General features: G+C 40.7%; 1 protein-coding gene across 1 annotated transcript in view; it reads right to left on the bottom strand.

Moving 5' to 3' along the window:
- CALB1 (calbindin 1) overlaps positions 1-17,700 on the bottom strand; it is an 85,689-nt gene that overhangs the window by 31,792 nt on the left and 36,197 nt on the right. The window contains exon 4 of the mRNA XM_075826021.1: positions 5,358-5,438. Within this exon, the coding sequence (XP_075682136.1) occupies positions 5,358-5,438 (81 nt within the window). The remainder of the gene's footprint in view (positions 1-5,357; positions 5,439-17,700) is intronic.

The raw sequence follows: 17,700 nt of genomic DNA, 5'->3' as shown, positions 1-17,700 counted from the left end.
TGTGTATGGGTGGGGATTGGGCAGGGTTAGGGCATGGCTTAACGGAAAAAGATTGTCAGTTTTTGCTGTATTTCAAAGTTGGGAGGTATGCGATGGAGAGAATAAAAATCACAAATCACTATAGGAAATGTGGCAAAAATATAGAAACATTTCAAAACTACGTCACACATATAAGCCTTGGGGACTTATTTAAAAGTCAGGAAATAAGATGCATGAAAATCTATGCTTCACCTGAATGTTTCACTTGAGTATTTTTGTATAATGTGAAAAAAAAATTCATTACATTTTTTTTGGGGGAAAAAAATATATAATGAAGGCTGAAAAAAGGGATAGAGCTATTATTCATTTTCTTACCTACATCCTTTACTTTATGGCTTAAAATAAGAGCCGTTCTATGGAATGTAGGTGGACTGGATGAATTGATACATTTTGTTATAGAAATAGAAACCTTTGTGAAATGAATACCTTGTCATAGTTTAGTATGTAAAATGCAATAGTAATCCTCAACTGAACAATTCTGCGGGAATGTAGAATAAGTAAACATATCAGACGGTTAAAGAGGGATCATATTGAAGAAGGTAACTTAGAGGTATTTTAAGACAGACAAAGTGACAAATGACAAAGGGCTGGGGGTGACATAATATAACAAACATATTATACAAACTGTGAGATGGTGACCGGACAAATGCTGAACGGGGTGTATTTTTTCCCCCAGGAAATTTTTATGTACAAGAAATGTTGTCTTATGTGAGATTGAAAATGATTTTCATAACCCAGTTTAACTAAAAGCTGGATATGACCAGGAGAAGAGATGGGTGGTCTGCAGTCTATCTCATGTGCTGGAGCAACTGTACAGCTTCAACTGAATGACTGCACCTGCAGAAGGTATAAGCGTGCAGTCACACACGGCAGATTTTTTTTGCAGAAATTTCTGCGACTGAAAACCGCAAGCATTGCTATTTTTTGGTCAACTCGCTTCCCCTGAAAAATTGAATAAATGTGATCAAAAAGCCGTATGTACCCCAAAATGGTACCACTAAAAAATACAGCTCACCCCACAAAAAACAAGTTCTCACTCTGCTCCATCGACAGAAAAATAAAAAGTTATGGCTCTCAGAATATGGCGACACAAAACGAATTTTTTTTAACAAATAGTTCTTTTCTTTGTAAGAGGAGTACATCATGAAAAAAACTAGATACATTTGGTATTGTCAAAATCGGACTGACCGGCAAAATAAAGTTAACATGTCGTTTTTACTGTACAGTAATCGCCGTAAGGGTATGTTGAACACGATTAACAAAATACGTCTGAAAATACGGAGCTGTTTTCAAGGGAAAACAGCTCCTGATTTTCAGACGTTTTTTGAGCAACTCGCGTCTTTCGTGGAGTTTTTTGCGGCATTTTTTACGGCCGTTTTTGGAGATGTTTTCAATAGAGTCTATGAGAAAACGGCTCCAAAAACGTCCCAAGAAGTGTCCTGCACTTCTTTTGTTGAGCCGTCATTTTATGCGCCGTATTTTGACAGCGACGCGTAAAATGACAGCTCGTCTGCACAGAACATCGTAAAACCCATTGCAAGCAATGGGCAGATGTTTGCCGACGTATTGGAGCCATCTTTTCAGGCGTAATTCGAGGCGTAAAACACCTCCATTACGTCTGGAAAGGGGTCGTGTGCACATACCCTAAAAACAAGACCTCAAAGAACAATGGAGGAATTGCAATATTTTTCTCCATTCCACCACACAAAGAATTTATTGTCAGTTTCCCAGCGTATTATATGGTACATTAAATGGAGCCATTAAAAACGACAACTTGTCACCCAAGAAACAAGCCCTTATACGGACAGAGAAATAAAAAAGTTATGGCTTTTGCAATGCAACTATGGAAAAATGTAAATAAAATAGGGAATATTGGCTGTGTCTCCAAGGGATTAAATAAATGCTGTCAGTTATGATAAAAACACAAAAAGTGACAGTAGATGAAATTATAAGAATTATTTCCTATTCATATCGTTAGCAGAACAGCGGATTTCCCTCAGCATTACAGGAGACAGGTTTTATCTTATTTTTAGCAAAGTGAGTTCCAAATCTTGCGAGATTCTCTTCTTGACTGGGGGGGGGGGGGGGGGGGGGATGGGGAGCTGATTTTATACAGCATCTGAATGGCAAAGGAGAGCCTTGTGCTCAGATCAGGCCAGGATTAGGGGGTGAGCGAATCAATTCACCTGTTTTGCCATTTTGATCATTTGCCATTCCATAAAATACTATGGCAGAGGTTCGATTTGCTTATTTTGCTCACAAATTCTCCAAAAGTGTGTCTCAAGCCTTATATATTAATTCTCCAATGCACTGTAATGGGAGATGTAAATTAGGTGGATAATTTCCTTAACTCTAGCCAGGAGCCTGAACTTCATACACTATATTGTTCTTTATCATCTATGTAATAAGATTTCCCTGTGTATTATGCAGCCCAGCTTTAGCAGGAGGAGACAGCTGTTTTGAAAGGGTTAATCTGCTAGAGGAAGAGACAGTTGCTTGTAATGGGTTAATCTGCTAGGAAAAGGAGACAGCTGCGAGTAAAGGGTTAATCTGAGTTTCTCACTACATTCACACAGAACCAGCAGCAGTCACGCACTGAGGAGAAAGCTGTGTCAGGATTTACCTCTGCTGCTGCTTCTTTCTGCTCCATAATATACAGGAAACCATCATAGGTTCTTTTCACAATGGCGGAGCAGAACAACGGATGCAGGTGTGATCTCAGCCTTACATTGCTGCTAGTGTTACTACATCCGACATGAAGTAAGATAGCAACAGACACACGCTGTCACACTCACAGTCTCACCTCACACAGTATACACTCGCATCTTAGCAGCAATCAGTCCTATAGAGCAGTCACAATCTAGTGAGACTGACTGCACACTGCTGCTTCAGATGAAGTCATCTCCCTTTCCTAATGGGAGAAAGATTCAATCTCTTGATTAGAGAGGACATTTTTTTATTTTCTTAAATGTATATGTGAAAAAGCTTTTTATTTTGGTCTTCTTCATGCGGATTTCCAGGAGGCGATTGGTCCTCTTTACCACCTACTTCACAGACCTATTTTCTGCATTTTAAAATACATTTTCTATGATGAACAATTCCAGAAAAATGTGCATTCCTATATTTCCCTATAGACTTGGGGGGGGGGGGGGGGAGTGCAATAAAACCATATAGTTCCACCTTATCAAGTTAAATTGGTGGGACTTGGAGTACGGCAGCTGGTAAGCCCACCCATCTTGAATCTACTCTATCGACTTGTTAAAGTCTGTCACCACATTGTAAGTGCCCTATATTGTACATGATGTGATCGGCGCTGTAATGTAGATTACAGCAGTGTTTTTTATTTAGAAAAACGATCATTTTTGACTGAGTTATGACCTATATTAGCTTTATGCTAATGAGTTTCTCAATGGACAACTGGACGTGTTTTACTATATGACCAACTGGGCGTTGTACAGAGGAGTGTATGACGCTGACCAATCAGTGACCAATCAGCGTCATATGATGTTGGAATTACCTGTCAAATATGCAAATGTTGGTGCAGATTCTGCACCAACATTTGCAGCGGAAAAATTCCGCTACGTGTGAATATGCCCAAACACTGCAGAGTTTCTGAAAAAATATGTATTTCATTCGGAAAATCTGCAGCGTATAAAAGTAGCAGCAGTGTGGAATCGCTGCTCTTCTGTTGCAGGTTTTCCCTATTGAATTCAATGGGGAGGTAAAACCCCCAACAAAGTATTGCGACTTTTTGCGGTGGAAATCGTGAATAAGAAAATGAACAAAAAAAGCATGTACTTACACCCAGTCATAGACCTAGTGACACAATCCTCTTTGGATGACGTTTCATCCCATGTAACTGCTGCAGCCAATCAAAGGCTGCAGCTGTCACATGTACTGCAGCGTCATACCAGGAGACTAGGCTGCGGTCAGGACAGAGGGATGCGTTGCCATGACTACTGCTGGGGGTAAATCTAAGTTTTTTTTCATTGTGCAGCGGACATAAACCCAACATTATGTGGGCCCCAACCAAGGACTGAACATTACATTCAATATCCCTTGCCTCGTTGGCGGCAGAGAGGTGGTTGTGCATGTGCCACCACTCTCGATTATAGCAAATTGAAGATATGGAAATGAATGATCATAAGCCTGTGGCAGACTGGGGCAAATTTTTTTAGTTCTGCCTTTTGCGATACTTGTGCCTCCCCTCTAGGAGTGCCAGCTACAGAATGCCATCCAATAACCTCTATAGACAGCGCAGCAAATTGCATCCTATATACTGTGCCAGACCACATGCCTCCTAAGTAGATTACCAGAACAGCTACATGCCAACATATACAGTTCCAGAACAGCTACATGCCCCCTATATACAGCTACAAACAGCTACATGCCCCCTATATACAGTTCCAGAACAGCTACATGCTCCCTATATACAGTGCCAATACAGCAACAAACCTCAATATGAGCATGAGGTAATGTTGCTATATGCTAGACAAATAAATTATAACTCCTCTAAGGGTTCCCTTACGTGTGTGCCACGGGGCCGAGAACCACACAAAAAAAAGAAACCTTACTTCACTGCAAATTGGCGCGGTTTTGTGGTGCTTTTTATGGCTGTGCGGTTTGTACAGGTGAAGCACAGTAAAACTATGGGTATTACCTGTGCAATCTGCGCAGCCAAAAATTGCATCGCAAAACCGTGGCAATTCGCAGTAAAACCGTGCGCAGTTCTGCCGCGCAGTCCCTCCCTGCTGTAAGGGCACCCTGAATCAGATTAAACATAATTAATAAAGCTTGCTAAGTCAGGAACTTGACAGGAGGAGGGAAGCCGCCACTAATTTAAAAACAATGCGTCTTCGACTGACCGCACAGAGATACCATGAAAATATTGAGTGATTGAAACAATATATATTAGATATCTGCATGCCTGTGGCTGTCAGGGCATGCTGAGAGTTGTAGTTTTCCATCAGCTTGGAGACTATTGCCGTGTTCAGATTCGGACGAGATATTTAGGAGTTAATGGGTCATATTTCTAAGCATCTGACACACATTTATATAGAGGGATATGGTCATTAATTCCGGATAAACATAGGGGGCAGATGTATATCTATAGCTTGTATATATCTCAAAACTTTATATACCATGAAAAATGTTCCAGCGATGGCTGAGAGGATTATCCCAAAAAATACAAATACAAACTTCATGGTAAAAGATTATTAATGGAGGCAGCATTTTTTTTTTCTTGTAACCTGCATAGTTGATCGCACATCAGATTGAAGGTCTATATGTTCTTTTCAAAGAGAACAGTTCTGAGATACCTGCATGAACTCCTCGCTTGACTTCAGCTGCTGTCTAAAGAACAACAGGAAATTCTCCTCAGTTGGCAAGATCTGGGCGAGCTGAAAAAAGGGCAGATAATGGAAATGAGATACATTTATTATCACTCTGCAGTTATACATTGTGCAAGTAGGAGCTGGATGGTGGAGCATAAATCTCTGCTATGGATGAATGTGTCATCCTAGTCACTGCCCCTTATCATTAACTCTAAAAGCTCCGGAATACTCTACAGCTCACCGTCATAATGCTTGTAGGGGTAAGTTCACACGTAGCATAAATACTGCAGATTTTCCGCACCGGATTTGGTTGTGGAAAATCCGCAGTGTAATACAGTAGCAGCAAAGTGAATGAGATTTGAACAAATCTCATCCACTCGCTGCGTAAATGATGAGCGGAAAAAACGCTCAGAAATTTACCTGCGGTATGTTTTTGTAATCTACAGCATGTCAATTGTATTTGCGTAATCGCTGCTTTTATGGTGCGGGTTTTCCCTATTGAATTCAATGGGGATGTAAAACCTGCATCAAATAACAGATGTTGCGGAAAAGCTACGGTATCGCCGCTAAAAAAGCAACTAAAAAAAATGATGTTTCATCCCATGTGACCGCTGCAACCAATCACAGGCTGCAGAGGTCACATGGGATAAAACGTCATCTAGGAGGCTGGTCTGCATTACATCAGAGGGTAAATATGAGTTTTTGTTTTTTTTAATATTACATTTTATGTTTTTGCAAATACAAGTAGTATTTGATAAAGAAAAGAAGGTCCAAGCATGTACTTTACAGGCAAACACGCTAATGTTGAAATAACAATGGAGTAAGTACAACACATCATATTGTAGAAATAAGCGCGTGGCCCAACAGACAATGTAGGACCAAGCAGTGAGTCAGACAAGAAAACAATGATAAAAGGAAAAATAATAATAAAGTAAAGAAAATGAAACAGAAGAAAACAATGTCCACCAACAACGTTACTTATCATGTTGTCTGCATCAAAGAGAAGGCGGGAATAAACGAAAATATTAGCATTTGATAAACGCCACATGTACGCGTAAGATGAGATCAGATCAGGCGGCTACTACCCCTCCATGGTTACATCAATGCCAACAGTGTAGTTTGCATAAATAGAAATGACACAATCGTATGGGAGGTAATAAAGGACAAAAGGAGGAAACAGGAATGGCCTGAGTCTGGTAACCCAAATCAGGAGCAAGTGTATACTAAGGCTGGATTCACACGAGCATTACGTCCGTAATGGACGGAACGTATTTCGGACGCAAATCCCGGACCGAACACACTGCAGGGGGCTCCTAGCATCATAGTTATGTACAACGCTAGGAGTCCCTGCCTCTCCGTGGAACTACTGTCCCGTACTGAAAACATGATAACTATGATGCTAGGAGTCCGGCTCCCTGCACTGTGTTCGGTCCGGGACTTGCGGCCGAAATACGTTCCGTCCATTACGGACATAACATGGTCGTGTGAACCCAGCCTTACAATGCACACGTACTTAAAGGAGAGATACCATAGAAGGTTGTGGGGTATACCCTGGAGTTTTGGAAGCGAGGTAGTAGGCTTAAGGTTCCCATATAGAAAGGATTTGAATGATTTTTTTTTGATTTTTTTTAAACGTGCAGCAATTTGGTGTGGTATGGAATCCAGAATTCCCTGCGGCCACCAGGGCAGATACGCTGTGTACCTTTATGCAGAGTAACCACCCTGTGTGAACATAGCCTTAAAGTGGAACTTTACACAAACTTACATTGGCTTACCTCTCTGAGCCAATGCCGCTACAGTGGGACAGATTTATCAGTGGTGTTGCTCCAGAATTATGGCCTAAGTTGCACCTTCTTTTTGGCACAAATCAATTTAGAAAGAAAAATGTATCAATGAAATGCGCTAAAAAGAACAGATGTTTGCGACTAGTCTGATAGAGGTCGTGGCTTAGCAGGCAAGGGGCATGGCTAAAGATGCCCCAAATTGCACCAAAATTTTGGCACAATAAGTGGTCTAAAGTAAGCCAGCCAATAGGTGGTATGAAGAGTCTAAGGATGCGCCTAATTCATCATCAAGCATGAGTCACTGTGAAAAAAATGGGTGCATCTTGTCTAATTTTTTAGCTGTCTAAATTCAAGATAGTAAATCTGCCCCTGTGTATTGAGATCTCATACTGAATATTGAGATATGTTCACACTTGCGTTAGTCCTTTTTTTTTTTTTATACATTTTTTATTTGTTTTTTTGCTGGTCAAAATAGAATGCTCTGCTAATAGACCCATACAATACGACAGATCGTGATGATGGCTCATAATGCATCACATCCATCATGGATCCTGGTAAAATGGAATTCATGACAACAGTGTGAACAGAGCATTCATGTGCTGTATACTCCATATCAACCAGAAATTCAGGCAGAATAGTTTTCTATTAAAAGTAAAGTACACAACTTTACAATACATTACATTGTTGTACATCAATATCAAGAGCAAAGAACAAATGTGGTACATATAAATGTAGTATATATGCGGTAGCAGGAGATTCAGATGTGCCCTCCAATACGGTGCCAAAACTTTCAGAGCCAGATGTGAAAGTCTGTGCTGCATTTACAGATCGGCACACTTTGGGCACATGGATCTGATTGTGATCGGAACCCCCTCTATGATCAGCCAAAATGTTCAGCCGCTGTATAAGAGCAGGTCCTGCTCAGGGGGACCTAACCCATCCATGCATTACATGTTTCACCATTCATTTGACGGGCTGGTATGTAATGAGACATTTCCCTGCAGCGATCCAACTGACCAGTTCCCTCTAACATTTTCTCCATAAAGAACTGGAGACGCTAACAAAAAATAAAGGCATTTCTATGATACATGTATAATGTAACCCAACTATGCCCATGGGCAGTAACTGTCCAAAACTGGAGCTTCACTTTACTAATGTTTTACAAGAAATAAAAGAGCAGTTTGCATTCGTTTCTGTCCTTTGCTGTGTTCAGCACCACAGCGAAGGGTAATTGCATATTATAAGCTCCAATGTCCGTAACCTAAAGCGTATATCCACTTTCAGTGAAAAACTATTATAGAAGGAGAAGTTGTTATACCAAGTTGTTAATAATTCCATTTAGCCACTTCTGGATTTTATCTGTTTCTGGAAAACCTGGGTGACCACTAATATAGCTATCCTTGCAGCTCCCACAGGGGTTGTCACCCATCTTACCTACTGTACGTCTGCCCGGTTATGCGCGTGCAACTAACCAAATTTTCCTTACCGGCTAACCCTTGTGCTAGCGGTTATTGAAGCCATACTGGTAGTTTTCACCCAGATTTTCCAGAAAGGGCTAAGAAATTTACGAAAAGAGATTAGGACGACTCAAGGACCTATGTTTATTACGATAAAAATGCTATAGTACAATGGGGATCTGCTTTGTCACATAAGAGATGTCAGAGGGTTGATAAATGTTGCCCACGTATGCCTGATATGATACACTTTGGGACTTATAAAGAAAATTGCAACACATGGTTTGTGCAATAAAGAGAAACATTACTAAGTGAATATATTAAGGCGCAGGGACTATGCAACTAATGAGTCCTTGCAGAGAGTGAAATAACATCTGTTCTCCTCTGCGACTGGAAGATTCCCCTATACCTGAGCACATCTTAACAAAGCTGTGAAATACAAAAAGCAATTCACGGTTCACATGACTGAATGAATGTAAAATCCTAGTCTACAAACATCTGGGATTCCGTCTTAGTTCTGCAATTCTACTTTATATTGCTGAAGATTTGCAAGTAAAACATAAAATGCAGTCAAGTCACTGAAGATCCATCTGGGCTATTGACATTGCTACCTAAGGGCGACTGAGAGGTTATGCCTCATGTTACCCAGTATTTAGTGGTAAAGTTCTTTGTTTTGGGTTTTTTGTGGAACTACACGGATTGAGAGTGGAGTATATGTAGACAAAATGACCCGTGCCCCCTCTGTGTTTATAATTTTCTGGAGAACCGGTTTTATAGAATTTTTTTCTGCTGAACTCTCAAGTTGCTCCTGGGAGTCCCGTCCTTTATTAGCATAACACAGATGTAACCTTTTGCTTAATATGATATTGGGGCCCTTTATGTTGATGCTGATGCACAAACTCTCTATGGTGACAGATACCCTGTAAATGAGAATATTTAAAGAGTATTCCCACCCAAAACTTTACATTATAGTATAATAGTTAGAGCAGCATCGAAGTCTAATTATTTTTTGTTTACTAACCGAGATTTTGGTTGCCATTTTTGCAAATGTGACAACAGGAAGTGCAGCCATATTGGTTATCACTTTTGAATGGTCTTCTCAGAAACTCACGGTAAACTTTCATTTTCTCAGAATGTTCTATCAATAACAAAGTGACAGCGATTTTCCCATCAGCTGCTGAGAAGTCAAAGGTGCCGACCAATATAGTTGCACTTCCTGTTGTCGCTTTTTTTGTATTTTTTTTTAAATGGCTGCCGCAACAAAACAGGATTATGCCATTGTAATAAAATACCAAACTATGGCTGCTGCTGTATCTTCAGAGCTACTAATGTATAGCTAAGATTATATTGTGTGCTGAAATCAAGAAAATAGAGTGGGCTGAACCACGATATGACTTGTAGAAGGAGGTAAATGTATATTTTTTTCTGAAGGATATATTCTGTGCAGATAATGAAGGGAATGTTTCATTATGTTTTCCACAGATGTATTTGATTTGTATTTGGGCTCATACTATACTAGAAATATTAAGTGTATCAAACATATATGTACTTTCCCCAAAATTCTGAACATACTAATAATATACAGATGTGCCCTTCCTTACCATTTCTCTTATCTCAACATAATTTTGTGATACTCTGTCATGTGATGTCTATGCTATATGTGTCTATGTGGAGCCACTTAGTGTCTGTGATGTAAATTGCAGCATATCACGATATTGCATTGGATTTGTTTCATGAGAAATTGGAGTACTTAACCAAACTCAAGCCCAAACTCTGGCCTTGATTTCGTGCCAATTTTGCCTAGAGCTGAAAATGTGAGACTGTCTGACTGTTAGGGACGTGCTCCATGACAACCCCATAAAAATGGTATGCAATGTATAAGATGTCTAAGAACTCTAAGTTGATCAAATTAGATGTGATTGGTATTAAAATGATATTGTGTGTCAGAGGCACACAGAACCGCTGTCAGCCTCACTGATGGATTCAGCTTACTGCGGTGCTATGCAGCTTCTATGTATAGTGGATATATAGAAGCTGCAGCCTTAAAACTGAATATAATTTTCTAATAAATGTCTATTTATTTATTATTTTAGACCACTAAACACATAGATTAAATAAAATAAAAAATAGCCTACAAAGGTTTACATAGCCTTTAACACATCAAACGCACAAATCTCTCTCCTATTCTGATAATTTGCTACAATGTATAAGTGTAGGCAAAAAGAATCAGCCTGGAGTAGCTCACATAAAATTGTAGCAAACTCTCAGCTGTGAGAAGTGTTAAGCTGACCATAAACATTAGATCTATGTCAGTCGTACCCGCCGATTTCAGCGGGACTGGCTCTCCATCTAATGTGTATGGAGTCCCCACTCTCCCTCAACAGTAAATGTTGGGGGAGAAATAAATCGGGTTGTTAAATTTCAACATGCCCTATACTTTTATTTGTAGGGTGATAAGCGTCTGCCAGAGGAGTCTGGCAGCAGCTCTTTTCTTCATCCCTGTTGAGACCACATGCACGCACTACCAAGTCGAGTGTGCATGTATATGGGGAGTCGTTGGGAAACGCTGTCGGACAAATGATCATTCAGCCAACAGCTATTTAAAGCGTATGGCCAGCCTTAGGTCTGTATGACTTGTCAGCCTCTAGATATAAAAATGAATGACCCCTTCTATTTATGGCAAACAATGATCTTGAACGTGGTAAGGAATTAAAACACAAAGTATCTTGAAAAGTTGTGCAACTATTCATTATACAATATCAGCATTGTGAGAAACTAGACATGGACCGCACAATCCACAGTATATACGTTGATCTGAGCCGCTAGGCATAATTTAGAAACATGAACATGAGGTTCTTTGTAAACATTTTGATCAAACTGTATAAGCCCACTTGCCACTTCACGGCGACCTCTTTAAAGTGGGTCCCTACTCTAGCGGTTGCAGCACCACATGGCGGCTACCACCACCGCAGCACCGCTCCTGCAGACAGAGCAACCCAGGGGCCCAAAAGCACCCATGCCTTCAGACCGTGCCAAGCCTCCATTATACAATGATTAAGCTTTATTTACATTAAACCCCTATAAATACGGGAGTAAAATGTCTCAAAAAGATTTATACTTTTATAACGTTTAACTTTTGTTGTGGTTTTTGCTCATGTTATACATTAGTGGTTTAGTATTATTATTTATCAGAAATGTAAACTATGGAATCAAATGACTCGTAGAGTATCGGAGATCATGAACAATGTAAGTCACTATTGGAAATCACTAGAATGTGATCATCAGCTTATGGCTTCAGTGAATGACACTAGTTTTGCAAATACTGCATTTGAATAAACTACTCCTTTCCAAAACATTTGTTTAAACTGAATGAACGTATAAAATTTGCATTTCTGCTTGAAAGAAAAACATTAGCAGGGTTACATTTAGTAAAGCTGAAGATATAGACAACCCGTGCCGCAGTCAAACATCAGCAGGTGGCCTAGTATAAAGAGAGGTCCCAAGCAAGATGTCTGCTTTAAAAAAAGTCATGGCAAGGCTGCTGACCATCATCATACTAAGGGCATGCCCCCACGTGGCGGATTTCCTCCGCAACTGTCCGCATCAATGCCGCACAGAATCTGCGTTGCAGATTCTGCGGCGGATCTGCCCAAAATGTGCAGTAAATTGATGCGGACTAGCTGCTGCGGACTGCGGTAAAAGTGCTTCCCTTCTCTCTATCAGTGCAGGATAGAGAGAAGGGCCAGCACTTTCCCTAGTGAAAGTAAAAGAATTTCATACTTACCGGCCGTTGTCTTGGTGACGCGTCCCTCTTTCGGCATCCAGCCCGACCTCCCTGGCTGACGCGGCAGTCCATGTGACCGCTGCAGCCTGTGATTGGCTGCAGCCGTCACTTAGACTGAAACGTCATCCTGGGAAGCCGGACTGGAGACAGAAGCAGGGAGTTCTCGGTAAGTATGAACTTCTATTTTTTTGACAGGTTGCTGTATATTGTGATCGGTAGTCACTGTCCAGGGTGCAGAAACAGTTACTGCCGATCGCTTAACTCTTTCAGCACCCTGGACAGTGACTATTTACTGACGTCTCCTAGCAACGCTCCCGTAATTACGGGAGCACCATTGACTTCCTCAGTCTGGCTGTAGACCTAGAAATACATAGGTCCAGCCAGAATGAAGAAATGTCATGTCAAAAAAGCAAGACGCATCCGCAGCACACATAACATGTGCATGACAGCTGCGGACTTCATTGCGGAATTTAGAATCTCCATTGAAGTCAACGGAGAAATTCCGCCATGAGTCCGCAACCAGTCCGCCACTGGTCCGCAACAGACAGAGCATGCTGCGGACACCAAATTCCGCTCCGCAGCCTATGCTCCGCAGAGGAATTTTACGCATCGTCTAAACGAACACTTCTAAATAGAAGTGGAAGTCAATGGAGAAACGGCTCCGCTGCGGATTAACGCTGCGGAGTGTCCGCAGCGGAATTCAAGTGAAATTCCGCCACGTGTAAACCCAGCCTTATACAGTCTATACGCTGAACATGATGGAAGAAGCATTAATCTTTTGTATGCCGATGACAATACACTTATAGTTGAAAATAAAGAAGCCCTAAAGAGATCCGTATAAGAAAAAGTAAAAAAAAACACAGAGAAAAGGAGCTATATATATATAGAAGACAGCTACATGTAGAGCTGGTTGTGATAACATAGTTGAAGCAACAGCTATTGTCTACTTGAAATAAGTAAGTAAACCCTTTAGCTAATAAAACCTGATCCTCTACACAGCGCTCCAATGGACACGATGAACCATAATCTGAACACGTTCACAGACAATTCTACCAGAAGAGCTGATAAGAGAAGACGTAGAAGAAGACATTGATAAAGAACATGCCATTGATCAGTATGAGCACCTGAGGAGATCACAGGGCAATGCAGTGAAACACTATTCATGTGGTTGTCAATAGTCTCAATTATGAATTAATAATAAATCTGGGCTTGTTAGAGCCTGTGTAGACTGTAATAAGCTGCTTAGATATTCATACAGAGAAGTATAAATTATTTACACTATTAACGGTACCAAATGCACAATGTAGCACTTTACTGTAAGTATAAAATAATAATTGATACAAATGAACATAAATGTTGCTGTGCCCTTTGCTTACCTCCCAATTCTCTTGATTTTAGGATGCCCCAAAATAGCCACGGCTTCAAATAAGGGGGGTGTCCCAAAGGACTGTGGAGGGGTCAATGGTTGGGTTATAATGCTCAGAAGGAGCTTTTAATTCAGAGTGAAGGGTCATGGGGGCTTTTAGTTACATGTCCTTGTTATATCCTGACATGGCTGATGTGCACACAATAAGCCCTTTTTTCACGTTGGCATAATTGGTATTTTTTTAGAATTTCTGGCATTTTTGAGTGCAACAATAACACAGCCTGCAACGCTATTCTTGCCATCAAAAATATAGGAACCCCAATGGAAATTCTGATAACAAGTCAGTGGGATCTGCCAGGATTGGAAACGGGATAAGGCATAACGGTTATAAATAAAAGCCATGTCTCCAGTGTGAACAGAGCCCAATTGAAGTGCTTGGGACTTGAATAACTCTTCAAGATATTGAGGAATATTTACACAAATAGTGCAAATAAGAAAGGATATATTGCCCATCGTAACCGGGTAGATAATAAAGGCAACCATCTAAATGATTGCCACTGGCACCACTACTGTTGCTTTGCATTACTATACCTTCTATAATTGCCCCCAAGTGTATTCATTTACCTTCCATGTAATGCATCTGCAGAAGGAACATCATGAAAATGAGTTTGCCGACTTTCACATTCTCTGACATTCAACTAGGTTCGGAATCATTTGCATATTAGTATTTATCTGTGAATATAGCTACTAGTTTATTGACATAAAGCAATCTGCATTTTAAGCTCAGAGGCTTTCGTCGGGCTGCATATGTTTAAGGCCTGGGTCATACAAAATAGTTTAATTATATTTTTCCCTAACTGGTATAAGAGCCAATAAACGTCTGAATCACCTCTTATAGTCCGGGGAGAATGGCAGATTTATTGACCTCATTTCATGATACTGTACTTTTGCTGTTCCCAGCTACTAGTCATTAATGGCCAAATCTGTGCTCGTCTTCCAACAGAATGGAAGGTTAGATTCTGTCTGCCTTGGAGTGTGACACAAATTACCTGGGGCTATTTCCAAGGTCCTCACAAGTCAATTTCCCTGCACACTGAGATTTTTTTTAGCACCGTATCTAATGATAGAAATATTTTAATGAGGAATAAACAGGTTGATATAAGGTCCATCTTATATTCCGTCTTAAATCCATGAATCTGAAATATGGTATAAAATAAATAATGTTAAAGATAATACTTTTGTGGCATATAATTAGCGGAATATGTGCCTCAAATGTCCAGTGTAACTGTATACTTTAATGTATGTGCAGGGAAGGGCAGGATATAGGACACAGAAATAAAGAGAGGAGAAAAGAGACGGGAAAATAAGGAAGATAGAGATTTAATGGAACCACAAGACACATGGAAGGAAAAGTTAGTAAGATTAGTTAAAAGGGTGGTCTGGTTTAGAAAACCCATTTTCATATACCCTGTTATGGAATTAATAGAGAGAGGCCCCCCATTCAGGACCATAATACAGAATCTGATGAATGATGACACATTTTTTTTCTGTTAGGGCAAAGCCTCACGTGGCGGAATTGCTCTGGAATTCCGCGGCGGACACTCCGCAGCGTTAATCCGCAGCGGACCCGTTTCTCCATTGCCTTCCACAGCTTTTTAGTTGTGTTCATTTAGACGATGCAGAAAATTCCGCTGCGGAGCATAGGCTGCGGTGAGGAATTTGGTGTCCGCAGCATACAATGGTTGTTGCGGACGTGTGGCGGACTGGTTGCGGACTCATTGCGGAAGTTCTCCATTGACTTCAATGGAGATTCTAAATTCCGCAATGAAGTCCGCAGATGTCATGCACATGTAATGTGTGCTGTGGAGCGTATTAGTTTTTTAACATGACTGGCTGGACCTATGTATTTCTAGGTCTACAGCCAGACTGAGGAAGTCAATGGGGCTCCTGTAATTACGGGTGACTACGTGTGTGCACCCATAATTACGGGTGACTACGTGTGTGCACCCGTAATTATGGGAGCGTTGCTAGGCGACGTCAGTAAATAGTCACTGTCCGTGGTGCTGAAAGAGTTAAGCGATCGGCAGTAACTGTTTCAGCACCCTGGACAGTGACTACCGATCACAATATACATCAACCTGTAAAAAAAATAGAAGTTCATACTTACCGAGAACTCCCTGCTTCTTTCTCCAGTCCGGCTTCCCAGGATGACGTTTCAGTCTAAGTGACGGCTGCAGCCAATCACAGGCTGCAGCGGTCACATGGACTGCCGCGTCATCCAGGGAGGTCGGGCTGGATGCCGAAAGAGGGACGCGTCACCAAGACAACGGCCGGGTAAGTATGAATTTCTTTTACTTTCAGTAGGGAAAGTGCTGTCCCTTCTCTCTATCCTGCACTGATAGAGAGAAGGGAAGTACTTTCACCTCAATACGCAACGGCTAGTCCGCATCTATTTACTGCACATTTTGGGCAGAGCCGCAACAGAATCTGCAACGCAGATTCTGTGCGGCATTGATGCGGACAGTTGCGGAAGAAATCCGCCACGTGGGGCCATGCCCTTACGTTCAAAAGGAAATCAATAGAAAAAACCTTTCTTTGAAATTAGAGCATTCGGAGATACCGTAAAACCCCATAGAAGTCTGCAGGTGCCCTTATTATTCCGTTCCACACATCTCAGAGGTTGTACCGAGAGAAATAAATTGTATTGATTGTACGGATCTAAAATATAATTTGTGTACACACTCTGTAGAACACACAATGGACACAACTAGCTTTTTATGATTACTGTTTTTTAATGATTTATATAAATGCAGCTGTTTACGCCACTGTTCACATACTCAATACGGTCTAATATAATTCTATGAAACTCTCTTTTCAGTGTCCAATATTCAGCATAATGGATATTACAGTGACTTCTATATAAAACTAAGAGTCTAGTGACCTATATACGGACAAGGAACATTCTCGTGACCCATATGTAGTGAATAGAGAACTCGAGTGACCTATATAGAATACAGAACCTTCTCGTGTAGTCGTGGACAAATAATTCTACCATTTAGTGAAATTTGAAAGCCCTCAGGAGCTATTATAGGGTTAAGTCAGAAATTACTCCCAAGGGTGAGGGATCAACCGTTCCAGCTCTAGGGTTTTAGCCCAGGCTTGACCCTTACACATTTAATAAGTACGATAGTTTCCTACCTGGCATTTATATAAAGAATACATTTTTTGGCAATTCGAAAAAAAGAAAATGATGATGTCTTAGATTCAACCTATTAATGTAATACACAGAAATAAATGTAACTCAACCCAAAATATTTTACCCCAGGAGCTATCTTCTACCGTGAGACATACAAGTCGGGGAAGGTCCATTGATTCCTGAATGGGGAGGTCGCTGGCGTGATCCAAGTTGTAGACATCACCGATGAGTGTTACTTGTTTTTCGCCCTACAGTATATGCTAGGGATACAAGCTTATGCTACAATTTATGTCATTATCTGACAAGTCTCAATGAACATTTTTTTTAATGTTTAAAAGCCCCAGTGTGTTTATGAGGAATATACTGTATGTCTTATGGCACAGGAACAGCTAGAGCATAATTAAAATTCATAGGGCTCCATAGCAAAGTTTAGAGGGCCCCCAAAACCTTGTTCTCAGGTAGTAGGGACTAGTCACATCACTTCATTTGAGATTCTTAGTTGCTTAAACCAGGGAACTTGACCACTTTATATGCAGGGAGGTAAACATTGACGTTCTCCATTGTTAACATGCAAATCTGTCAGTATATCACAGCCAGCGGTTTATAATCTGTCAGTAGATCCCAGAATAATGATGCTAGAATTGTAATAGGCATGTGTAAAGTGGAATGGTGTAAAGCACGCCACCTCTGGACTCTGGACTCAGTGGAAACATGTTCTGTGCAATGATGAATCGCTCTTCTCTA

The sequence above is a fragment of the Rhinoderma darwinii genome, chromosome 5 (genome assembly GCF_050947455.1).
Source record: "Rhinoderma darwinii isolate aRhiDar2 chromosome 5, aRhiDar2.hap1, whole genome shotgun sequence".
In the NCBI taxonomy this organism is placed as follows: Eukaryota; Metazoa; Chordata; class Amphibia; order Anura; family Rhinodermatidae; genus Rhinoderma; species Rhinoderma darwinii.
The sequence above is the reverse complement of the archived record's forward strand: the minus strand, read 5'-3'. Positions and strand labels throughout refer to the sequence as shown.